At 45.6% G+C, this 26,179-nt stretch overlaps 2 protein-coding genes across 5 annotated transcripts in view; one reads left to right on the forward strand and one right to left on the reverse strand.

Annotated features, from left to right (window-relative positions):
* Window positions 1–26,097, reverse strand: part of LOC135377278 (receptor expression-enhancing protein 2-like) — a 31,383-nt gene extending 5,286 nt beyond the window's left edge. The window contains exons 1-2 of one of the 2 annotated variants that reach the window (XM_064609598.1): window positions 25,961–26,097; window positions 55–202 (exon numbers count right to left, since the gene is read on the reverse strand). In XM_064609598.1, the coding sequence (XP_064465668.1) occupies window positions 55–86 (32 nt within the window). In that variant the 5' untranslated portion in view covers window positions 87–202; window positions 25,961–26,097. Of the gene's footprint in view, window positions 1–54; window positions 203–261; window positions 484–25,960 lie in introns of those variants that run through there. The other variant, XM_064609597.1, reaches the window with a different exon arrangement.
* Window positions 130–24,286, forward strand: LOC135377276 (lysine-specific demethylase 3A-like). Of its 3 annotated transcripts, none has more exons than XM_064609592.1 (13): window positions 130–637; window positions 4,058–4,241; window positions 8,850–8,973; window positions 10,847–10,900; window positions 10,962–11,023; window positions 11,091–11,115; window positions 11,167–12,040; window positions 14,462–14,645; window positions 16,042–16,415; window positions 19,731–19,963; window positions 20,033–20,867; window positions 23,535–23,654; window positions 23,715–24,286. In XM_064609592.1, exons 2-13 carry the CDS (start codon window positions 4,102–4,104, stop codon window positions 24,239–24,241), a joined length of 3,552 nt encoding a protein of 1,183 aa, XP_064465662.1. In that variant the 5' UTR covers window positions 130–637; window positions 4,058–4,101; the 3' UTR covers window positions 24,242–24,286. The 3 variants fall into 3 exon arrangements, with proteins under 3 accessions (XP_064465662.1, XP_064465664.1, XP_064465663.1); XM_064609593.1 differs by lacking the exon at window positions 130–637 and adding an exon at window positions 1,544–1,669; XM_064609594.1 differs by lacking the exon at window positions 10,847–10,900.
* Window positions 26,098–26,179: the final 82 nt, after the last annotated feature.

Genomic DNA, 26,179 nt, shown 5'->3' on the forward strand with positions numbered 1-26,179 from the left:
CTGCAAAACACGCTTATTGCATTCGCTTTTGTTTACATGCAAAGGGTTACTCACATCACGAGGCGAGACAAGATAACGGAAACCATCCTCCCTCAGCTGTTCGATAGTACAGACGCCATTTGTTAACGCCGGCGGACGGCCAACCCCCAGCCGCGCCCGATGACGCCCATGGGTTATCGCTTGTTGGTTTGTGTTTTCACACCTGCGGGCAAATGTAATAAATATCCGGTGACGCATGGTACTTTGATATGAGAAGCGAACCCCCAATTTTTGGCAGCTGATCAGAGCCTTCGTACGAAAGTATCCATGACGTTGTCCACGTAGTAGATGGCGGCAGTAGCTGCTTTAAGTCACAAGCAGAAGACGCGCTTTCACGAACCAACTGTAATGCCGACGATCATCTAATTCCCACAACGTGATCGCTTTTTGGGAGGACTACGCAGCAGATGATCCGACCTTGGCTCGGGGAAGAAGGAACTGCACTCCCCGTTACTGCCGTTACTCTCCGTCTACTCTCTCCTCCATCATGTCGGTCGTCTGCATGTACCTCTGGAGTACGTCTCGCGTCTTTGTTTCAAGGATCTCATATCGTGCAGCATTCCAAGTGTGAGCACGGTTTAGAACATAGGACAGTCAGGTGAGTGTCGAATAGTGCCTTTGTTAGTGTGAAAACTGGTCTGCGATGTGTCCCTCCTTCCGCCACCTTTGTCCTCTAACGTGGCTGCCGCTGGAAACAAAGGTGGCAGCTCAGTTTTGTGGCTCCTTGTATATATTGGATCGCGATTACTGCCACATGTGTATTTCCTCGGTGCAGGTTGGTGACAAAATACGACCGACGACGACGATTGCCTCGTCGTCAGTCATTCGATGATTTTTGAACAGCCAACTTGACTGACACGCGACTATTTGTTTCGTAAAAAGCTCATTTGTGCTCAGTCAGTTGTATGCGCTGATGACTGCTTTTGAGAAGATTCTTTCGGGGCGCAACGTAGTTTTAGGCTTTCTTGTTTTGACCTTCAATAGTGTGAGCACGTGTCTATTTCAGGATAGACGCCATGTTTCCACGCATTGTTTACACTTTCCGTTTGAAAGGCGTCACTTACTGTGAATATAGTTTTTCAATTATTCATACATCTCTTTGTGACATTTACGATCGGAAACTGAGAAGGCATCGTGTCAAAGAACTATGGAATACAGAGTAAAGGGTGGGCTTTTTTCTTCTTTTTGCCCAGTGCGCGTAAATAGAAAGCTTTCAAGCGATCGACCGTTGCAATGAATGGTCGAAAGAAGCGTTGTTTCGCCATGACGGATTTCGATGGGTGCACGAACGGATGGGTGCACGGGGCGCAGTTGACGCATCTTCATTTCTTATCGGCATTACTTTACTTGATTCATTTTACATTCAACTAACAGAACGGAAATCGAGGTTGTATTGCGTGAAAAATGAACTGTTTCAGCAGAGAGTGGAACGAACGTTATTTTTGGGGAGTATGAAAAGCAGAAATATCGACAGAAGGTTCCCGGATGGTAAGATGGCGTCCTGACGCTCCAGAAAGCGGAGCGCGGAGCTCCCAGCAGGAAATGCGATAAAGCAGTCAGACGGGTTTCTGACGTCAGCATTCCGCCGTTTGCGGGGATTACTCCTTAGGATGATTGGCCGTTTCAGCAGGTGAGATGAACACATGGGATCCGGAGGTCATTTCAAGGAGAACACCGTCGGCAGTAGGACCATCTAAATGGATGGTTTTTCTGAGAGATACTGCGTCCTACGTTTTATACAACGTAAACAGTGAACCGAGCCGCCTGATGCCACGATTGAAGCATCATAATAAAGTTTCGCCTACAAGCGAAGCTCAGTGCTTCCTAAATTCTCCTACCCAGCGGCCCACCAAAAATAGAAAACTTTCCGACCCTCCCCATTTCGATTTCAGTGCAGGAACAGCAGTGCACACAATTGACGCGGATATTTTCTTTGACAGTTAATGTGATCAGAGTGAATCAGTTGGGTTGGAAACCATCGCACAAAGAGGGGGGGGGGGGGGGAAGCAATGCGTGCTAGCAGGAGTGACTGTTCCTAATGGCCGAAGTGAGCTTGTTCCTGCCACTCTGAACTGGTAAAAAATGGGTTAGTCAGTTGCTTATTACAAAATACTCTTTTGAAGTCTAGTTGTCATTTTGTCAGATATTAGGACAGCAATAAGAAGTAAGTTCTAGCTTAGGGGGTAGCTAGCCTGGTGTAATTGGTAGCATCTCTGACTGACAATCAGAGGGTTGGAATCCCACTGCTGATGTTGTTTAATTGCTTCATCCACTACGATACTTCTTAGGGAGGCTCTTGTACGCAGAGAATTGTGTTAGTGCTCCGTCCATTTCCATTAATTCCAATTTTAACCGTATTCTTTGTCTAGCTTACTTTCTCTGACCTTGGTTCTTGTGGCCTTCCTTCCTCCTTTTCCCACGCACTCTTGTCAGGTTTGAGCTATTGTGTTTTTGGCCCACTGTATCAAGTTCCTCCACCAGCTTGCCTGTATCTATGGGATTGTTAAGGGTTTTTTTGAGTCGAAATGAGGGCAGCTCTCAGTTCCAGCTCCATGTTGAGCTGTACTTTGTTTTCATCGACGCCACCACAGATAAATCAAGTTCGCAGAGTACATCGTGGCAAAGGGGAAGAAAACAGTCACCCCTGATGAATCCCTACAGTTTGGGGACCAGCTGGGGAGTTAGCTACTGCATTATGCCGTCCAAAGAACATATTATTTTGAGTGGCAGTACACTACCATCCGTACCAATGTCAAACTGGCCTCGTGTGTTTGGCCCAGAGTTCGAGGTTCACAGTAGCCAAGAAACAATGCTGTATAAGTAGTAATTTTCGTGAGGACCTATTTTTAGCGAATTTAAAGTCCCGCAAAATATTCAAACCAATGAGAGAAAAATACGTGAACGAAATATGTAAGAAATTTGACCCAGGACGCTGAGGCAGCTTATGTGCACGGGGTTTCTTACGCTATTAGACTGCATTGCCTCGCAAAGTGTTCCGCTGTAACTGGAGTCCAGCCTTCATGTACGAATCCCGCGCGGATGTAGGCGTCATGTGATCCCAGTTCCTTGTAAGCCTGGATCATCCAGCAAGCGTGTGTGCACTCTGTAACGCGGATAGGCCTTTGTAAAAGTTGCCGCATCACTATAGAGTGCCAACCACACCTTCTTGATGCGATGACAAGAATGACGGGAGACAGGACAATTCGGCAATGACACAGCCGAGTAGGACCCCCTAATCGCAGCCCTTTCAGTCGGAAGTGCTCAAAAGTAAGGCAAATTGAACGAGTTACCCAGTTGTGATACCTTTTATTAGCTCCTTCCAGGAAGTTCAAGGTGGAGGGCCCCAAAGATGCAGGGTCGACGCACCGCGGTACCGCAAATTTAAGGTTCCGCGAATAATTGCCTGATCCTGGCTTCTCACAAATTTGCGAATTATTGAGCCCGCTAATTTAACCACTTATACAGTATCAAAAATAACAAAGACTGTTAAGAGAATCAACTGTTTACTATATACATTAACAACAAGACGAGAAGACGTGTGCACGGTGCTTGGAGTTGAATTCCAAAATAAAGGGTGCTATGCGATCGGAGCAGTTTTGTGGACGCCAAACTCTCCATACTTTTTTTTTCTTCCTATTGCTCTCTCTCTCGCTGGCTGTACGGAATATTTGCGGAGCAGCCGAAGACTGACTTGACAAGTTACAACACGAGAGTAAAACACATAAATACGTTCTTCTGAGCAGCAATTGTCACACAAGTGCACGCGATAGTGCGGTATTTACCGTAAAGCAACCAATGCTGACGGCATTGCTCGTAGTGCTGGTAGCGCAATTTTGATGGTGCCTATTCCGAGAAAATTGATGCCTTTTTGAGTGCCTAAAACGTGTTTTTTTTTGTAGTGGCTTAAAATGGGGTCTCTAGTCAGGAGTGGAGGATTTTTGAAAGGTGTGCCGAATAGAGGCATTTTATTCGTTGAGTGTTGGTTTTTGATGCCATTATTAAGTGAAATGTCTCGTAGGTGATCAGAGATGAGCTCTGGGTGGGCCTAAACGTTGGACAGCAATGCAGCAGCAGCCGCCACCATCAGGGCTGCGGCCACGCCACGTGGCTTACGGGACTGATCCATACAGGGTACCCGGTGGCCAGTATGCAGATGTGCTCTGGGCTCAAAAGGGGGACCAATGGGCCCATCATTTGGACAGGTGAGCGGCAACTGTTACAGTTCTTTTTGCTCACCTCGTTTTCGAGAGACCGTTTCTACTGAGTCATTAGCCAATACATGTCCGCATTATTTTGGCTGCGTGAAAACATGAACCGTTTGCGTGGCTCTACAAAATGAGAGTTGCCTTAAAGTTCACCCAGTGTTCCGCTGAGCGCGTGAAACTGCCCGCAGAAATGACCATGAATTCTGCCAGGTTCTACTTGGATGGCTGGGAGTGGCCGGCCGAATCCCCGTGCTGCCCGGTGAAGGACGTAGTTTGTGTACCTGTCACATTCTCTGTGCTGCCCAGTGGGGGATGGAGAGCTTGTTGGCACGGCTGTTCGCCCAGATGCACTTGCCCTCCGTTTTCTACAAAATTTGTATTCTCTATGTGTGATGTGAGGAAAGGGAGATACACAGTCTCTGACCGATTTTTCGGACAGGCTCGATTATTCGGACGCGTTCGCGGAACGGTCCGCATAGAGTTAGTGTATAACAACGTCCAAAATTTGGGACGCCGTACAGCCCCGTCGCCCCTGATATCTTGGACTCTGTATGCCCAGCCAGCGAGCGTCCCAAATGGTCACCAGCTCACCACGTGCGCATGACGCAAGTGAAGGAACTTTCTTCCTTATTACTCACTTTAACTAGACCTGGGATAAGGAGGGAAACAGGTCAAAAGGAGACCACGTCCCCCTTTCCACATCGATCGTGCCCCACAAGTTTAGCTCGTGTTGGCCGTTCACTTAATCCCACGTGCAGGAACTGCCACAACGTCGAGTCACCGTCATCAGTAGAATCCTGATCATACGAATCTCTCGGGATGTCTGAAAATATTCGTATGTCAAGAACTAGACCAGATATAAAAACTTTGGCAAGAAAATGGGCAGTGACTGTTGACTTTTCATTACTCTGAGTGAAGGAGGAGTACCGAAATGCCGAAACTCCGCCAAAATTCGCGAAGGCCCAGCACGTGCTGTCCACCTGCAAGTCTGGCGACGGTGCCGTAAAGCCAGTTTCACCAAAAGCACGCAGACGTTATGTGAAGCTGACTTGCGGAATGGTGACGCCCAATGTCGCCAGGAGTTGTCCTAAAATGTTCCCTCACTACGTTCGGGATATCGACGACTTGTCGTCTCCCAGCACAGCCATCAAACTCTCAACTAATGAAGGTGATTGCGGAGCTTTCGTCCATATACAGTGAGGAAATGTCGGGGGAAAAGAAGCGGATGTTATCAGGAGGCAGACTGCCCATCGAGATAGCATGGGCAACTATTTCCGGACTACTGGTACTAAATAAAGCGAACCTTTGAGGCAAAATTAATATTTACGGACAGCTCGATTATTCGGACGCTTGCAATTCTGTAGCGTATTCGAGAAGGTGATGAAAAGTTTATGGCCCTCGTAAATGTTGCCAAAGACATAGCGGCGTGCTGGGAATCGTGCTACAACCAGTTGGTGTGCTTCAGAGTGGCTGGTTTCTCATGCTGTATCATTCAAGGATGATCCAGGGCCATCGTATGCGAGCCAGCCTGGCACAGTGCTCTTGCAAAAGGGATATACATACCGACGTATGAATTTCACCGATACTGTCACCTTACCTGCCCAGTTTGCGAGTAAAAGCAGACTGCGCGGTTTGCTGGCATAAGTATGGTTTCAATGCGACTAGCATGTGGTCAGCTTGGGGCAAAAGTTAACTGCACTGGCATCTTTCTTCGTAAGAGCAGCCCCCTCCTAGATATTGGGGAGAGATCGAATGAGAAACGGCTGACTGGATATTCTGTCTGTCTGTCAGTTTGTGTGTCCGCTCCTGTCCCAGGCTGTACGTACCTGTTTAAACATATCAGCGATGTATCACGAACTGAATGCGAGAGGGACGGAAGCAGAGATGCAAAGCCTGGAAAAAACGCTCAAAATTTTCTATTCCAAAAATACGAAGCGAACGTCCTAGCAAAATAAAATGCATAAACGATGCCAAAATATCAAAACATGTGCCTTTTTGGGTTAGATGAAATAAAAACTGTTTCACTGTTTATTGATATGGTGAACACTCATACTGTTATAAATCTTAGTCACTAAACAGTGAAAAGTGAATTTATCTCCTTTTTCAAATGCTTCCTAAAAAAGAGAGAATGCTGTCCTTGTATATCCACAAGCGAAAATTACCGGCATCTCCACATAACTTTATGCATTTGCTAGTTCATCTTAGCCTAGTAAGCCTCGCGCTAATAGTTAAACTGACCTGAACTTGACACATCGTATTTCTGTGTTAAAGAAGTAAAAATCCACATGTTATGATATACGGGGTGTTTTCTCTAACGTGTGCAGAAATTATGTGCGATAAAAAGCGAGCGATAAAAGAAAAGCAAGTAGCTGAAAAGTAGCGCTCGTTTCTCTTTTATCGCTCGCTTTAAATAAAATTTCTGGACACGTTAGAGAAAACACACGTTAGAGAATACATTATATTTTAATGTATTCATTTACATATAATGCAGGCCAAATCTCTTGGCCACATTAATGAGTCTGAACGTCACTTGCAACCACATAATTTAAACGATGAGTGAAATGGGCCCATAGCATTAAAAAGTAAGGGCATACTCGGCAAACAATTAAAGGGGAAAAAGTTTTGAGATTGAAATGCATTTGGTATGAACATAACATGAGTAGGCAGGCTGGATGATGTTGGCTAGGTAACATTGCCTCGTGTTTGCAAAAACATGGGACGAGGAGCACACACGAAAGACTTGTGGGATTTCTAATTCCCATCAGTTATGCGCGGATAAATGCACTGCATTCTCACTCAAGGATGGTAACGCTCTTGAAAGTGCCACCTTAATTTGTTTTCAATGAAAAATGAAATCTTGCTTCGTTATTTTCACGCGTTATACTGGCCGCTGGAGAATTCTGATCTCTATACGCGACCAAACGCTTTCACAGCGATTGTTATATGGATGTCTTGTTTACATGTACTTGAGTGGGTGAATTGACAGGAACCAGGAATTTTATAGTGATATCGGAGATCGTGCTCAACTGAAAATGGAAATATTGGCACACATCTACTATCAACATGCTGAAGCATGTTGATAGTGATGAAGCATCCGCATGTTGAAGCCGCCCACACAATTCCAGAATGACGTATGATGATCTTTGCAGCACTTGCAAATAAGCTCAGCAGTGCCTTTTGTCAGCTTGTTATACTGTCTGTCGTTGTCAAAGGCAGTGCACTTCTTAATCTGCTGCATCACTTTTTGATGAATTGAGCAACATAATATTTGCTCGCATTTAGGACGCACGTTTTTTACGCCAAAACCATGGAGGGGGGAAATTACAACCCAACACTTAACATACGCTTAACTTTTGTTTTATTTAGAGATATCTGCGCCAATTTCCCCGGAATCAAACCTCACGATTCTTCCACACCAAATCATCTTCCGTTCCATCGAGCGTAGATGAAGTATTCCTTTATATTTGTCGCATTTGTCGTACATCGCTCTGGCAGTGCTCGTTGACTGTGCAAGACGACCTGTCCGCGCTACAAAAGTCAGCGTGCGTTTAATGCGTGGGGAACAAAAAAAAAGTACGAGCATTTGGGCGCTCAAGTTGGGGGTGCATCCAATATGCGAGAAACATTGTAATACTAGCATCATAAATAATTGGAATCCACACAGTTTGAAACCGGAGAAAAACAATGTACAAGTTTCCGGCGATGCGGAATAAAAAATAACAAAGACTGTTAAGAGCATCAATTATTTACTATATACATTAAAAACGAGACTTTCGTGCAGTAGGCTGCACTTCAGGTTTGAGGACCTATTACAAGTGGTGAAGCATATATCAAAAAACAAGTCACATGGTACAAGAGAAAAGGATAAGGGTGAAGAGAACTACAAACGCAATACAAATATAAACTAATAATTATATATATATATATATATATTATTAGCTGAAATGAAAATTGAAACACAGACTACGGCGGAGCTTCCGCCGTAACGTAGACAACCCTTTTAGCATTCCAAGTATCTTAAATGTAAATAAATTATCCCTTTTTTCTTACTTCCCGTACCTTCGTAGTCTGTGTTTCAATTTTCATTTCAGCTACATATATTCGCGGTCGTCCGAACCCCATTCACCAAGTATATATATTATTATATATTATTAATATTATTATTATTGGAGAGAACTACAAATGCAATACAAATATAAACTAATAATTATTATATATATATTATTAAATTATTATTTTTGTTTATATTTGTATTGCGTTTGTAGTTCTCTTCACCCTTACCCTTTTCTCTTGTACCATGTGACTTGTTTTTTTGATATATGCTTCACCACTTGTAACAGGTCCTCAAACCCGAAGAAGTGCAGCCTACTGCACGAAAGTCTCGTTTTTAACGCATATAGTAAATAATTGATGCTCTTAACCGTCTTTGTTAGTTTGAAACTGCTGCAAGACATACGCACGATGTGAGTGTGATGGCACGGGGGCGTTCCTATTGACGCGAGTGATGCTGAAAATATGTAGGTGGTCTCGCTTTTGTTTTATCCGGGGTCTGCGATGAGGGTGTCTTTCAATGGCAAGGAATGACTCTCTCGTTTGTGTCGGCAGGGAACGACAGAAAGCCGAGCGACAACGGAAGGAAGAACAGGAACGTAAGGAGGAGCAAGAACGAGTGCAGAGGGAAGCTGTGCAGCAACACTTTGAAGAGTCGCTCCGCCTGGCTAGTCAAAAGGTGTTCTTCCTCTCTCTCTATTGTTGGAGCCATCGTGGTGTAGCTTTTGGCCCATTTTTTGTCAAAGCACCGAGAAGAAACTCTGCAAAGACGCATTTAGTTAATCAGTTTAATCATTCTACTACACTCTTAGAAATGAACTTCACCGCATAGCACGCTCCTAGCCAACCATCACCTCGAATGATATCGTTATCTTCCCTCATTTGCTGAAAACGGGAGGCGTACGCCTTTTTTGTGACAATTATGAACAGCATAAGTGTCACAAAATAGGCTCCGCCCCACGTTTTCAACAACTCAGGGACGAGAACGTCATTCGGAATGATAGTTGGCTGGGAGCGTGCTGTGTGGTGAAACTCATTTTTAAGAGTGTAATAAGTATACTAGAATAAATATGGTGATATCGTATTTACTCGAATGAAACGCGCAAATTTTTTACCCAAAAGCCATTGAGGGAGAGCATTCTATATGCAGGCAAAATGCTGTCATTGTGTTCTATCAAGTCCATGCTCATGTCTCCCAAGTCATTGTACTTGTCGTCGTCGCAGTTTTCCCGTAGGAAATTGTTTGATCAACTGTTGATGATATGCTGCTCATCTTGAGGCTTTTGATGATGACGTCGAGAGGTATCTGTTCTCACACCTGTAGAATTCCTTGCGCAATACTGTCTGTAGAGCGCAGTTGGAGTGCACGGTTCTATTTGCCGGCACGTCATAGTTCAAAGTCGTCTGATCGCAGTTTCCAGTCTGAGATAAAATCAAGTTTTTTGCCTTATGCAACAAGTCTGTGGAAGTCTGTAACCTTGTGTGTGAGATCTTTGGGAAGTTGCTTGCAGGGGCTGGTCTGTCTCCAAAGGGATAGTCCACGTGCGTTGCTAGCCTCGAAGTTGCCACAACCAGTGTTAGAGGAATCGAGAAGAAGCCTTTTTTTGTAGCCACATTTATACCTGATGGCTTATTCAAAAGACAAAATTTGTATTAATCTTTAACACCCCTAGCATTTGCGCAAAGGTGATCAGCAGCCACCATGTCTCTACAGTCTGTTAATGTTTCTTCCGTCACTATACACAAAATTACATGGAGCCGGGCGGACAAAAAGCAGCAGAAAGCCGCTTGACTAGGGTACAACCCTTCTATCACTCGTCAACGACAGCTATTACAAAACATACTCGCAAGAGGAAAAGGAGGAAACACATTGAAACTGTATAATGACAAAGAAATTGAAAGGAACTGAAAGCTCGCAACTGGCACTATGCTAATTATACGATACGAATACATCCTTAAAGAAGACCATGAAGACCCAATCACACGTACTCGTTGAGCGGCGAGGCTATTTATTGTGTGTGCGAGCCTGTATAAGTTAGTGTCCGTAATCAGTTGTAAATTTAGGGATCTTCCACCTCGCGGTGTACGCTCGGTGAAGAGATCGAGTGACAGAAGAAAGACATTATTATGCTCGACAGCAACCATACAAGTTTTCAGCGAATGTAGGCTCGTTGCATTAATGATATTGAGTGTACTAAATAGTTGTTTGGTGTGACTGTCATAAGGGGCATCACCTATAATTCTGATAACAACAACACGTTGCGGTCTCTGTGACCACAATGCTGGAGGCCTCTACTACTAATTTCCAACTTTGGACAAGGTAAACCCTAACCATGAACTACTGATATATAGTGAAGCTTTCAAGCCGTCAGACCTACTGGTATTGTCGTTTTATAATTTGCTACTGCAAATATATTTTGTCAGCTGTTGTCTGAGTTGTTAGCTTCTGGTTGCACGAAAGGGTCGTTAGCTGTGTGTCAAAAAAGTGTGTCAAAGGAAAAAATAAGGGCTTTGAAAGGGGCTGCTTTATGAGGAGAGGAATTGTCTTTCAGACATATGGCAGATTGATTGGCCAGCACCAAAATCATCTAGAGACCGCTTGTAGTGTAAGTTACTGAGCCAATTTTTCACTGTTGGAATATGTTTTTGGAATGGGAATCTTTTCAGAAGGGTAATTGGAGTTGCAGCCTTCCAAAAGTTGCCTCCAGTCATGGCCATCCCCAAGCAAAGTGAGTGTGTGCACAAATTTGAGGAGAGTGGCAATAGCTTATTTTTAAATTTTTTTTTTCTTCATAGGTGGCCAAGGTCGGTGATACCCGAGGTAAGGCAGTGACAGCGGGGGTTAGCAGCAGTATAACGTCTTATTTTCTAGGTGAAAGCAGCCAAGGGGGAGCCAAGCTTCAACCTTTATGGCTACCAACCATTCCCACAGATGTATATAACACAGGCACAGCTCAAGGCCCGAGAGGAGCATGGCTTGGTGCCGCGGGATGCTCCCAAGGATCGGCTCTACCCCGTGGCATTCTCATCGAGTCCAGCTCCGGCGCATCAGGGTTCTATAGCCCGATGCTCGCTGACTCAGGAGGAACCGCAGAACCTCGTGAAACGACAGGACGCTACGGGGGGCAGCAACAGGGCAGTGTACTCCTACAGCCTCATCCAGCAGGGTTTGGTGCCCAACCCACTGTACAGTTCAAGTCAGACAACTCAACCAAGCGGGTACTCAAGGACAGGTATACCGTCATCGGGTACTCCGGTGTCTAGGGTCTCTCCGGAGCCGTTAAACCTCGAGGCTTCTGGGAGCCCCACCAGTAGTTCTAGTCCCGACAAGAAGCCTCCGTCGCCCACCACGTCTGCCGAGGACAGCAAGCAGGGAAGCGTGCAATCCGATTCGGACACACACGTCACCCCTAGTCCAGCTCCAAGTCCAGCACCCAGCACGTGTACCACTGTCAGTAACAGTAGCAGCAATCACACAAAGCTTAAAAAGGCCTGGCTCCAGAGGCATTCTGAGATTGAAAAGGAGGCAGTGAGTGAGGTCCCAAAGATGAAGGAAGAAGAAGAAGGTTCGAGTTCAGAGGTAGAGAAGACGTGTAAAGTTCCTCGAAAGCGTGCTCCGTGTGAGGACGATTACGGGACGAAAAAGGTCCTCAAGGCTGAAAGCGATTCTCCAAAGAAAGAACCCAAGCGACGCGGTCGCAAGCCTAAAAGGCCCGACCTCCTCCCAATGCCACGAAAGAAGCTGGGTAAGTTATCTATATCTCTATATCTATTGATGGCTCATCTTTGACCTCATTTACTAGATTGATATTGAGTAGGAATCACAGACGTGATCATCTCTTGCCTTGACTCGTGTTGAGTTGCTTTTAGTAGGCAGCTTTCACTGCAAACAGTCTGTGCTCATACCCCGGAAGGCTTTCTTGCTGCGGAATTCATGTTGGCACTGTGCACAAATGGTAGAGTTTCAGTCAGTGACATTCGTTTGCTACATTTTTAACGGAGAATTGGTCCTCACAAAAGCACATGAGAACAATCTAGCAACGAAGTAAGGAAAAATTGCTTCACCCAAGTTGTAGCCTCTGCAGGATGTTTCATCTGTCAAATTTTTGTAGAAATCTTTCAAAAACCCCCGCGATTGGAATAGTGTGTCATGGCCATAGGCTTGCGAATTGAGGAAGAAAAATTGCAATTTTTAGAGTTTAATGATGCAAATTAGCTTAATTGATACGTGACATGAATGCAAACGGTCTGTAGGAGTGTATTCCAAGCAGATTCGTAATTTTCTCGAGTACAACTGTCAACTCTTAGGAATTGAGTGACATCCTCTCGTGGGACACTTTCCTGTTTCTTGTGACATGGATGTACACATAAATAATAAATGTGAGCACTTTCTTTCAGAATGAGGCCACTAGTTATTGTGAACAGTTGACCGAAACTGGCCTATATATCGTTTTTGGAAATGGATTTGTAGTTAATGGAGCAGAGGAGATGCTAGTTGTTGTAGTGGCATTTTTTACTTGCATTGTGCATTCTCGTTTGAAATGATCCAAAGGAACTGTCTGGGTTGAAGACGTTCTTTGGTTTAGTGCCGTGCATCAGCTTTCATCTGTTTCTAAATGGAGGCTTCATTTCTCTCTTTCTTGCTGTAGTTGAATTTTGATAATCCATTATTTCAAACAATTGGGTCCTTGATTATACAGTTGACTCTAAACACGAAGGCTAACACTCGGCTGAGTCTTCCTTGTGCTCATACCCTGTTTATCCTGTTATTGGCTTTGCATTACGGGGGTCATGTCGTTTGAAAAGATGCAGAGTGGCATTTCCTTTTGAAAGGTGCTTCCCTGTACATGCATAGTGATTCCCAGTGGATCATAGTTGGGGAAGCTTGATGTAGCCTACGTATCAATTTCTGACGATATTATCAGGTCCGCACGTTAGTTTCCGGCAGCTCGAGCAATAAGATTTATTGTAGGCACCTGAAAGGCAACGAGATGCACGCAAATAGGAGAATGACGTCCGTCTGAGAACAGTGGGACGGCAAGAGGGCGTTCTCGTTTCCCTGGCATGGAGATCTGGCTTCCTAGTATTGCCAGCCCGGAAACAACGTCGCAAAATGTCACGCGAGCCGATGCTCCCGTAATACCGTGTATTCACCACGAGCAACATTCCCCGCGGAAGACCCGCAGAACGTCCTAGCTTTCCGAGCGCTCATCGTGCAGTGTTCACGTACACTGCTAACCGTGAGGAATATCCCGCGAGACACAGACACAAGTTATTATATAGCAGAATACAGTAAAGACGATGACAGTGTCGTCTGCTAAGTGTGCACTACCGATATTCCGCACCGTGTGAATGCTCTACATAACACGGGACAGAACTTCCCTCTTGTGAATCCACAGATATGCTCCTCCCCTGGTTGCCGCGCTACCGGAAACCACGCTACAGGAAAATACGCGTTGTTTACAGTCTATTGCACACGTCCAGCATTGTTAGGGAGCCAACTATCCCCTTAAGGCCGTATATGTCGAACCTGAATGTCTGACCACAAAATTGAGGCTCGACCTATACGTAGTGACACCGTCAAATCACGACGACAAGTGATGGTTCACGGTTATACCTTTTTATTGAGACATCTCCCACTCTCTGGGGAAATTAGCCTCCTCCGCTCGAGGTATTCACGTCATTGTTTTCCATCAAACACAAACTGTCCTCTCTAACACCTTTTGTTCACCCTGAACCTTTGTAGATGGTCGCACCTTGTCTCACGCAACTAAGTTCACAGTTTATAATAAGGAGCAAATGCGGCGGTTGCTACATTTGCCAAACTCGTCGCTGTCTCTACGACTGACTTGGCCACTGCTCCAATGATGCGAAAAACGAACGAAACTCCTCTGAGCTATCAAAGCACATTTCAAGTGGTGCGAATTGTGAGCCTATTTTAGTACAGGCGGGGCCAGCGTTGCATTCCACCTCGTTAGCCTCCTCCTAGTCTCGCGCCCACTTTTGTGTAACTTTGGAAGTAAACGGTTTGTGAGTCTCCACGTCCACTGTCCCGTCCTCAAACTCCGGGATATGCTGTTGACCTCATCTGAAAAACACGTGATTGCAGTATACTGTTGTGAATACACGGAGGAGAAGCAGCGTTACCGAGGGTGATTGTTTTTCAGCCAGCCGCAGCACAGAGAAGCTGACGTTAGTTGAGCTTAAGAAGTCTGGCAAACCCTTCTTACAAGATGGTTCCTGTTACGACGTTGCACCCAAGCTACCTAAGTGTCGAGAATGTCGCATGACTCCACATCAGAGGAATAAAAAGATGCCAAACATATTTTGCCGCTTCTACGCTTTCCGAAAGTGAGTATCCTTCCCGGCTAGCAAGATGCCCACGTTATACACATGTGCAACGAGGAATTTGATTTTTTAAAACGAGAGCTCGGTTCTTTAAGAGACCCTCGCATTAAGTTGGTGGTGGCAGCAGCCAAGTTGAAACCTGCCGCCTATGAATCGTATAAAGTGCATGACCAAGCTCATATAGCAGGCATACAAAAAACACATTACGCACCACAAGCTTATTTTTTTGCAGCACAACACTGATTGTACGAGAAAATGATGCGGTCACCGCTTTAACTGCAGATTGCAGTAAATAATTGCGCAGACGTCTTTTTGCTTTTCCCCCCACTTGTTTAAAGGGACGGTTGCATCTGTAGTGTCATTTTATACTCGGGTGGTTCCATCTCAACTCAGGCAAGGCTGTCCGGGCACCATCCGTAATTTTTATTGAAAAAATATATTTTGTAGCCTGGCTCAGATGGAGAAGGGAACAGAAAGTATTTTTTCTCTAGTTTCCGTAGTTCCAGAGAAAAAAAAAAATCCTGAAGAATATGGCAGGTCTGGCGCACTTTCAGGCGTAGTGATTTTGGCGTTGAATATCTTTCCAACGAATGCGTTCATGGCTTTGAATTTTTTTCCACGCACTGTCAGTTATGTTGGCTTCTAGTGCGTTGAATCACTTCCGGTGGGGGTTTTGCTATTTTGCAGCTAAAAATATGCACAAATTTGGCAATGACGATGAAAATCGCTCATATTCTTGCGCTTATTGCGGCATTTGTGTACATGCCAGTGAAATGGAGAAAGGTATCGTCATGTAGCGGAGTCTGAGCTTGATAATATGGTACCTGTGGTTTCAGTGTCGGACTGCGGTGCATGTAATGAACGTGGAAGTGCTGCGAGAAGTTCACTGGTCGATATTCGCGTTTTTCTTGAGACCGCGTCAGACCTGCCACATTCTTTCGTTTCTTTTTGTTTTTTTTCCTCTGGAACTACGGAAACTAGAGAAAAAATACTTGCTGTTCCATTCTCAATCTGAGTCAGGCTACAATAAGGATCACTGATGGTGTCTGGACCACCTTGCCTGAGTTGAGATGGGGTCACTCCCCTAAGGACCAATACGGGCTCTTTCCTCTGAGTATCACTTCCCTCTCACTCCTCCGCTTAGGGAGTGACATCACACTGCCTCTCTGCAGCTCATCTTTAAAATTTGTTTATTTAATATGGCCACTTTTTGGAGGAAAAAAAAATTGCCAAGTACATTGTTGGCCGATGGCTGAACGTGGTATCTGTTTGATAGATGGGTTTCCTGATGTTTTACCGTCCCTTTAAACGCTCGATTCTGCCATATAATAAATGGTGCATGCTGGAATGTTTTCTGCGTGTAATTGTTTTCCCTGAAAGCATGATGATGGTGTTTCAGGCTACGGTACGGGAAAAACGGTACGATGCTGAGCGGAGGTTTCTCTGAGCCAGGCGACGCATTGGAAGAGGACCTTCAACTGTGGCTTCCGCGAATCGAGCGAGTTCCCAAGGAATTGGAAGTGGAGACGGCCCAAATAATTTTGTCTCACGTAGGCGACCAATTTTGTGACTTAGTAGAGCAGGAACGGGAAGCCCAGTCGCTGCACATGGGCCAGGACAAAACCGTCTCCTGGAAGCGAGTGGTGCAAGGGGTGCGGGAAATGTGTGACGTCTGTGAAACCACGTTGTTCAATATTCACTGGGTGTGCCATAAGTGTGGTTTTGTCGTCTGCATCGACTGTTACAAGGCAAAGAAAAACGGCACAGTTAAAGGTGAGGTCTAAATATTCCGGTACCAAATTTTTCGTACCGTCGTTGCTAGGGTTTCTGGTACTTACTTTCCCAGAAATTTGGGAGGTGGTTTGCTGGCATCTGTGTCATTTTGGAAATGCCTCGCCATAACCTTGAAATCGGGACTATGCACTGCGTTACAGAAATATGGTAATGCGAAAATTGCGTATAGTAATGCCCACGCGGGTCCTTGAAATATTTTCATAAACAAAATCCGTTTAGTTTTCGATGAAAGGTTTTTCTGGGAAGTATGAGATTGCTGTCACTATTTTTAAAGAAAATCCCTAAACGGGCACATACTTTGATGTGTACGCGAATGAGCCAAAACTGAAACCAAACTCGTGGGGAGTGCCTTCACCTTCGGTGGCTTATCTGGCCAGTAGACCAGCGCTTACTCCAGTCAGTTTCGTCGCACGAAAGCATGTGCGGAAGCCAATGTGACATGCTCGTTTTTAGTTTTGGCTCGTTAGCATAGAGCATAGCAATTTCTCGCATTTCCCTGAAAACCTCTAAAGGATGTTAATCACTGAATTTGAGGTACTTGGTCGTCTAGTAGTTTCGTACGCTCATCGACAGAATATCCGCGTGGCTGTATAATTGGTCAACAAAACGGGCATCTGTGCTGCTCCCATAGATAAACATGTGGCACATTCCATTGGCAGAGCTGCGTCAAATTTTTGCCCCGGAACGGGACAAAAACTGCTCCATTGGCAGAACCGTGTCAGACGTTGAATGTTTCATTGGCGGGCAAAACGTTTGCTCGAAAGAGCAATAGTTTTTGAGCCACGAGACCAGACGCTTCGTACCTCGAACGATTGTTAGCATTCCATTGACGAAGCAAACCCGTGTGACCCCGCAGGGAGCATGGACTAAAACCCCACCCAGTGTGGGGCAAAATCTGCTCTCCCAATGAAATACGCCAATAGATAACAAAACCCTGTACAAATCGCTAAAAACTACCCGGTGCAGGGCGACACTTAAAAGGAGGACACAAGTCACAGCACTGATATAACTTGCTTGCCCCGTATAACTCACTATATTACAGTGTCGACCTATCTTGAGAAGTGCTCGTGTCAACTTTTGAACAAGTATCAATAGAGGGAGCTGACTAGTGCAGTTGAAGAATGGGGGTTAACTATGTAGCAAGAAAATGGCGCAGCAAGAGCAGATGGCAAAAAGTCCTAAGTAATGGACGCTGTGTAGCCAATCCTTTTAGAATAATGTGGGCGTGTAGCAGCAAAACTGTTACCGGCAGTCTTTGCAGCAGCAGTATTGCGAAACTTTCGAACATGGGGATTCAAAAGAATTATCGGCAAGGAGACTATCCGCAAAAGAAATCTTCAAAAGAGCTATCAGCAAAGCAACAGTGGCATTGCCCAGCACAGAGGACATTACACGCATGTTTTCACAATACTGACGAGCTGAATTGACTACAGCGAGAATTTCTCCATAAATTCTGCAGCAGGATTGTGCTTCCGACTTTTACCTCGAGCTACTTGTTTGATGAGAACAGAGGTGCGGAGCAATAGTGCCGTGCATGTGTACTATATCTTCACTTTCACCACTGCTTGGGATTCATATCTAGCTCTCCAAGGACTCTATAGAATGGTTCCACATGACAATGTTACGCTTCACGTCTAATATGGTGTGGGTATGTTGCGCAACTGAGGGCATGAACATTGTTAATCGCCCATCAGTCAGTGCACAAGTTTCATCAAATAACAGTTACCAGACAAAACAGCTTGCACTTGAAAAGATACACAGGGGACAGTGCGCTCAAGTGCATACTTTGTGACAATGTCTGTGTATATACAAGGTGCTTCACGAAGGTACCCCGGCTAATTCGTAAACAGGTGGCGCTGTCATAAAGCTTTCTTTTCATTGGCCAGGAACTGAGCAGTGAGCAGTTCGTTTGCATACGCTCATTAATTAAATGAAACTATACTAACTTTGAAATTTGACTTGGGACGCTTCCAAAGCCTTCGTTTTATTGATCGAGATCTTGAGCGAAAAATATGTGAAAAGAGCCCTCGTCGACACTTACTGATTTTTTGTAGTAATTACCGTAAACGTATTTTTATTGGTGATGTATTAATTTTCGCGAATCACGCATTCAGTCATTTTCGAAGTTATTCGCGAATATATTTGATTTCGCAATTCCAGGGCTACTGCCTTCGCGGGGTAATCTTCAAGCTGTGTTCGCGGGTACAATTTTTCGCAATCTTTCAGCGGTCGCGAAATTCGCAAAAATGAATACATTGCGAATAAAAATGCGTTCACAGTAATTGGTTTTGGCTTACATGTTTCTCACATGGAGCAGCATTCCAATGTGCTCTTTCGCTCGGCTACCCAGCTGCCAATTACATATTCATCTGCCGCACAAGGGGTTTCCTCTCCCTCTCTACTCAACTAGTATACAGCGCTCCAAAATTTAAAAGTGTTTTTTATACATAATGAGCGTATGCAAGTGAGCCGCTCACTGCTCAGTTCTTGACTGATGTCTGCGGGATGCTCACTCAAACACCCGGTATACAACAAAACTGTCCTAATAGTGACATTACGTGACCCAGGTCCTTGATGTTTGGCGTTATGAGAGACTCTATGAAACGGCTGTGACCCAGCCATCTCCATCATACCCATTGGTTTGACTGTAGGGTAGAGCGACTATTGGTTTTGTATAGCGTATTCCACTATGGCTGGTCAGCCTCATTGAGTGTCCCATATATGCCACCTGAAGACGGTGGATGCAAGGTAGCGTTGTGCATGTGTTGGACCACTCGGATGCAGTCCTCATTGCAAAAGTGCAAACTTGCTGACGGTGCATTTCTCGAGCAGCTCTTTGTTCGTCTTCAGGTGGGCATTTACCCAGTTGACGAAAGCACCTCGAACAAACAGAGCAATCGAGACAATGAATGCGTGTTATTAGCGTGAGCTTTTCGTTCTCAATTCCCAACCGGTCTAAAAAATATATTACGCATTCACGTAAAATTCTGGAAAGCTGTATTTCACGCTCCTCCCAAATGTCCGCATTTTTCTTTCTCCCGTACGGTCATAAAGGTACTAGCTGTTGCGGAACCATGTTTCTGCAGCCTCCACAGAGAGCAAAAATTTGCTTTTTCCATTGAAATCTTTCTAATGTTTCTCATAATTTATCGCGGATCCTAGGATTCCGTTTGTCGCGGAAAATGCAACGAAAGGCGTCGACTTTATTTCTCCCTGCCGACGAAAGTGGTGCTCCACATGTGACTATGGATCTTGTAGCATTCCTCGTAGCAGCCGGTTGTTCCCTTTTTTTAGCCGAGGAAGTGCCTCCCAAGGACCGAGACGAGTATCAATGGCTGCTGTGTGCCAACAGACAACCCCACGAGCAGGACCGGTTGATGATGACCCAAATAATTGCTGGCAACGCCCTGTGGCAAGTGGGCCAGGATCTCCACCGCGTGCGCACCGAGTGGGATATTCCAGCGCACTGTGGCTGCAGGACTTGCCACTCTGACTGTAATAAGACTCCTTCCAATGGCATGTGCAAAGTAAGTCCTCTCTTCTTCCCCCCCCCCCCTTGGCTAGCGCGGGTTGTTGACATCCTTTTTGTCTCGCAGCAACTCATGAGCGCCGTGAGCAAGTGCTTTGCTGGCGAGAAAGAAGCCATCAATGGAAAGCGTCAGCAAAGCAGCGAAGGAGGTGACGGGTCACCCCTCTCCGTGTTGGCAGACGTGGCGCTCAACTCGTCTTCCAACAAACTGGAAGAAGGGGATTTTTCGACGCTTCGAGAGCTTCTCGTGCGTCCTACGGGCAAGAAGCCTTCGCTGGAGCAACTAATGTTTCAACCCGAGCAACTGACTCATTTCTGCCGCCGCTTTCCCAGCTCCCCCAAAGGGCGGGAGCCCCTGGCCATTCGTGTGTGCACTCTGGCGGAGAGCTCGCTTCTCTATCCCAAGGTGCCCCACTCGTGGCTCTGTAATGGCAAGCTGCTGGTACTCCACGATCCTCGTAACAAGCATAATCTGCCCGTGTTTCAAGAGCAGTGGAGGAGAGGTCAGCCCGTGCTCGTGACGGACGTGTGCAAAAACCTCAACATGGACTTGTGGCATCCCGACGGCTTTTGTCGGGACTTTGGTGATGTTCGAAACGACCTGGTCAACTGCCGCACGGGCAACGTTCTTCCCAACCAGCCGATGCGCAGGTTCTGGGAGGGGTTTGAGAACTTTGGCAAGAGGATCAAGGACGAGGACGGGGAATATATGCTGCTCAAACTCAAGGACTGGCCTCCGGGGGATGATTTCAGCGACATGCTGCCTTCGCGGTTTAGTGATCTCATGAAAGTGCTTCCGTTGCCAGAATACACGCACCGGGATGGGGTGTTGAACCTTGCTGGACGCTTGCCCGACTGCTTTGTGCGACCGGATCTTGGACCCAAGATGTACAATGCGTATGGTAAGAGGTTCTTTGAATGTTTGTCCTCGCTTCAAACTGTGTACTACGATGCAACCGCTTGGCAATGACGACGCTCACTCAACTTTATTAGAGTAGTAAGAATCTACTTTGACCAAACATTGGAAATATTTTATCCATACTCAACGCGGGTATATTCTGTACTTGATGCCAATTAGTTGGAAAACGCGAGTACAATAATGAGGTTTTTGGCGAAACTCTGCGATGAAATGTCCCACCAGCCAATGAAGATGACGTGTGGATTGGTACCAAGAATTGTTGGACATGACAATGGTGCAACTCCACTGTTATAACTGTCCTAGCACTGTTCTAGCTTCTTTTGTGCACGCATGTGCAACCTGATCGGTACTGCCACCGCCGGATGGCATTTGGAAGCCATAGGTTGCGCGAGAAAAGACAGATAATATTGGTCCTGCAACATGAGCTTTCACCCTTGCTCCCACTAGCAACCATGTGGTAAAAAGCTGAAATTCCATTGGTTTCCTCAATCTAATTTCCATTTCCTTCGAGCATTAATCTCGAATGAAGGGTCTTTTGTTCCGCCACTCTAAACACTGCACAAGAACAGCATTTATTGTTATCTCCAGTAGTTAAATACGGTAAAACACAGGTATTGCATATTGTGAAGGTAACTTAGTCAAACAGGATCATGATTGCCAAGATGTTGTCAGTATGAGAATAAGGTTTGATAGAGAATTATTGCTTAACAAAAACAAACTTTGTCTTCGTAGATGGTGAGTAAGGTGAGAAACTTACAGAAACCCACACGAAAGCTTGTCTTGACATGTCAAGACATGACATGACATGACATGTGTATCGTGTGTGTATCCGTGTAGCGTAGGTATTACGGAACTGTTTTGCTGTATGATTTGAATAAGCCACACTCTCCATTGTTGCCTTGCGCATACTTTGCACAGGGTTGGCTTTCTCTTTTCCTTGATGACTGTGTTAGCCATCGTGGCGTTGTACGTCCCCTGCTCAAGGAGTACCATGTTGTTGCAACTCTACTCTGAGGCACCGTGGGAGCTACGGTCACAGAGGTCTCTGCCAGCGGATACAGGCGCACATAAGAAGTGGACAGCGGATTCATACGTTTTGTTAATGCCAGTGTGAATATAGTCCAGAGGTCTATATTAAATAACGCCAATCTTCTACATCTTTGCTTTAAAAGCATGCGTCGTTCTTGGGAGAACGGTGGGCACTGGACTCGAGAAGAAATGCCCGCCTGCTTGAGGGAGGGGTTTGTCATGCGTGGAATGTGTCAAACAACTCATCAGCTTGACGGAATCACCTCGAATGTTACGTGCTGTCTCGTACTCTGAGGCCTCTTGCTTATTACTGTGACCATGTTGGGTAGTGCACAATACATGCTATGTCGATGGGTTCAAGACGACCGTATTATATTACTGGGTGACTCATAATTGCACACTCCCAAGTGGCAGGTTTATTTGCATCGCGCACTGAAATAGATACAAGTATAAAAACAGTTGCTAACGTTGGCACAACACTCGCTCTCAGTTACGTTATCGTGTGTTTCCCTCTAAGAAAAAGATACCTTCTTTTTGCGGGTCTAGACGGATTGCTGACACATCCATCATCCTGCTTAACGAGAAATGTTCCTTCCTAAATGGTTGTAGAATACAGCTTTGGTAGTCACATTACGGAACAAGGGAGCGCTCCTGCAATGCACCGGTAGCTGACCATCATGGGGGAGTTATTGCACTAAACTGAAGCTGTGTGCTCTCGTACCATTCGAATGGGATGTGCCAGCAACCTATGTATCCACCTGCAAAAAGATCTTAACAGGAAGCACATGATGCCAAGGTCGCTCGAGTGTCCCTATTGTACTCGTATGTATGCGGAGAAGCTTGCCAGTTGTGCTGTCGCCTGTCTATGCTGTGGTTACCGCGTGGATGTCATTTAAAGGGGTTGAAAAACCAGATGCAACCCGCTGAACATATGGCTCAATTTCACATTCGATGCGCACGTTCCTCATTTGAACAGTTTCTTTTTTCTTTTTTTGAAACAGCAATTTTTTTTAAGCCATCGTCGATGGTGGGGCCGAACAGCGCCGAGAGACGTTAGCGGGTAAAATGAAAGTGACGATTTATCTGTCAACGTTTGTCGGAAGTACTCGAAGGGCACCATACTGATGGTTCTCCAGTTGCCGGCTCCCTTTTCACAACTGCCTACGTACTCATGGAAACGGGAAAGTATGCACCTCCTTTCTCCACGATAAAACGTCACTCCAAAAAGTGGCGAGGGAATCTCGTTGGAAGAAATCACGTTCATATGCTCCAATTACCGGGGGTTTCTCCTATTGAACTATGCATGACTTTGAAGGGACCCGAGTGCCAGTTGGAATTGCTCATTACCGGACATGGTCACAGCACCAAGCAAGAGGTCTCGGAGCGCAAGATAGCATGTACTTCACTCCACGTGTAAACGCAACATTTGAGGGGATTTTGTCAAGCTCTAAGAAGAGTTGCTTGACACATTCAACGCGTGACACCATTACCGCACTAGACGATGCTGATCAAAGTAGTGCTGCAGTTACTTAATGCAGATACAACATTGTCTTGCGTACGTATGAAGGCAATCCGGGTTGATTTCAACGTGATTGAAATGTGGCAACGTTTCTCCTCTCAGGATCAGCATTGTATCCCAACAAAGGCACCACTAACCTCCACCTGGACGTGAGCGACGCCGTCAACGTGATGGTGTACGTCGGCATCCCAAAAGACGGGAAGGACGAGGAGCACATAAGCGGTACGCTGGTTCCGTGTGTCACGCGCGTGCTCTGTGTAATGAGTCTGAAAACATTTGCAGAAGCCCTGAAGGCCGTGGACGAGGGAGCCTGCGACGCGTTGACGCGCAAGCGGGTCCGGGAGAACAACGCCAAACCCGGCGCGCTGTGGCACATCTACAACGCCCGGGACGCCGACAAGATCCGAGACCTTCTCAACAAGGTAGCTGTGGAGCGCGGCGAGAAGCTGGAACCCCACCACGACCCCATCCACGACCAGAGCTGGTATCTGGACAGTGAGTTGAGGGAACGTTTGTTTCGGGAGTACGCCGTCGAAGGGTACGCCATTGCGCAGTGCCTGGGGGAGGCGGTCTTCATCCCCGCGGGGGCCCCCCACCAGGTGAGAAACCTGCACAGTTGTATCAAGGTTGCCGAGGACTTTGTCTCCCCCGAGAACATTGCTCATTGCTTCAGCCTGACGAATGAGTTTCGACAGCTCTCGGACAACCATACAAATCACGAAGATAAGTTGCAGATCAAGAACGTCATCTACCACGCTGTTAAGGATGCCCTGGTTATTTTACGTGCCCACCGAGCATCTTGTAAATGAAGATTGCTGTACTTACATTACATATAAAATAATGTTTTCATGCCATTCAGTTTGTACATATTTCATAGCAATATTTTTGTATTTTGTGTATAAAATATTTTTATTTGAGAATGTGCTTAATTAAAGTGTCATTTAACGTGTGGAACTATCTTTAGTGCACTTTTCTTTGTGTTGACGGTGCTGACAGGTTAAACCAAAATACATAGGTGGGCAAATTGAAAATTGTACCTTTGAAAATGAGGGTGGAATCCTCCTCTCCCATAGAACCCCTCCCGAAATATTTTCCTGGCTACGCCGCTGGACATATTGCTCGATTTGTGAAGAGTTGTCTTCTATCATCATCATCATCATCATCGTCATCATCATGACTAGTAATAGTAGCATAAGTGAATATGGATAAGAGTGGGCTCACAACAGCATCACTTAGGAGGAAAGAACTGCTTGAAAGCGTTGTCCGCTTTTCAGTCAGCTAGACTCCAGAGACTTTGTGCAAGGATCCTCCACCGCAAATACAGCTTTCAAAGCTGCTTTATTTTTATTTTATTTTTTCCAAAACGTACCCTTTCCTATTTTTATTATGTTCAAGTGGCCAGATTCATCTTCATGAAAAAAATGGCTAGGGTTTTACATTATTTTTCTTTTCACTCCAGTGCCTATTTCACAAAATCATGCCACGAGCTGCACGGCGGCATCTTTCTAGGTGCAGCCACTGCACCGAAAGCGTGGATAATGCTACAGTAGAGTACAAAAGGCATATATATATAATATATATGTATATAATCAGGCTGACCGTAAAGGATGCCGCTTTCATTATATATATATATATATGTAATGAAAGGGTCATCCTTTATGGTCAGCCTGACGATTTCTGATCCAAAATACACGTAGCCGTTTTCTGTGGAGACGTCTTCACCGCACTTTGAAAGCAACCAGTAAAGTGAATGCGTAATGTAACCCCCCCCCCCCCCCCCCCCCCCGAGACTAGGGAACACGAAGGGACAGACACAACACCAGGTCTCAAACCCAGCTCAATACGCTGTGTTTGGGACTTGGTGTTGTGTCTGTCCCTTCGTGTTCCCTAGTCTCGGGGGTTTTACATTATACGGAGGGACACACACGAAACAAAGCCTCAAATGTGTCTGTCCCTTCGTGTTCCCTAGTCTCTGGGTGGGGTGGGGTGGGTTTGGGGGGTTATATTATGCATAATCTTCACTAGCTCGCTTGCTTCTTAGCCATCTTTTCACTAAAGTTAAGCCGCTGGATTCACTGGTCCTTCAGCAACCACCGATGTTTAGCACCACCTAACGTGCGAATGCTGAGTTTGCCAAAAGTGCTCCGTAAGCGTTTATTTCTGTATTATGTCAACCAGTAAAAATTGGATCACTTCTTGTGGCACAGCTGACACTGAAACCACCAACAGAACAGAGTAAATAAACATACAGGCCTGAAACGCTGCTGTAAGAAGAGATGGTTTTTTTAAGAGAGCAGCAAAAATTCTGATGGTTTTGTTCATTTATTGCTCTTATTCAGGGGTACTGCTCAGCGACAGTATGTGTAGAAGCCAGAAGTGAGCCTCATTCGCCACATTGAGCGTGAATGAGTTTTGCAAAGAAAGCAGTTGGGATAATAATTGTCACTTTTCTCCGTGTAGCAGCTGTAGGCGCTTTGGCCATTAGAACTGTCTACCAACCTGGAAAAGTAGGGGGAATAAACACAAACCTCGTACTTGCGCGTTAGTTGATCCTTGGTTATCGAGATTCCCGCAACACACAAATGGCCACCGAAAGCCAGCCAGCAACGATGGAGCCAAATTTGAAAGACAACGGTTCTAGGAATCGCACGGTGGCCCAGGACAGGAGACAGTGGAGAGCTCAAATACTTGAGTTAATCTGCGTCATAGCAAATGAAGGACGTGATAACGCCGGAAACAGTGCTCAG

Source organism: Ornithodoros turicata, chromosome 1 (genome assembly GCF_037126465.1).
Source record: "Ornithodoros turicata isolate Travis chromosome 1, ASM3712646v1, whole genome shotgun sequence".
Taxonomy (NCBI): Eukaryota; Metazoa; Arthropoda; class Arachnida; order Ixodida; family Argasidae; genus Ornithodoros; species Ornithodoros turicata.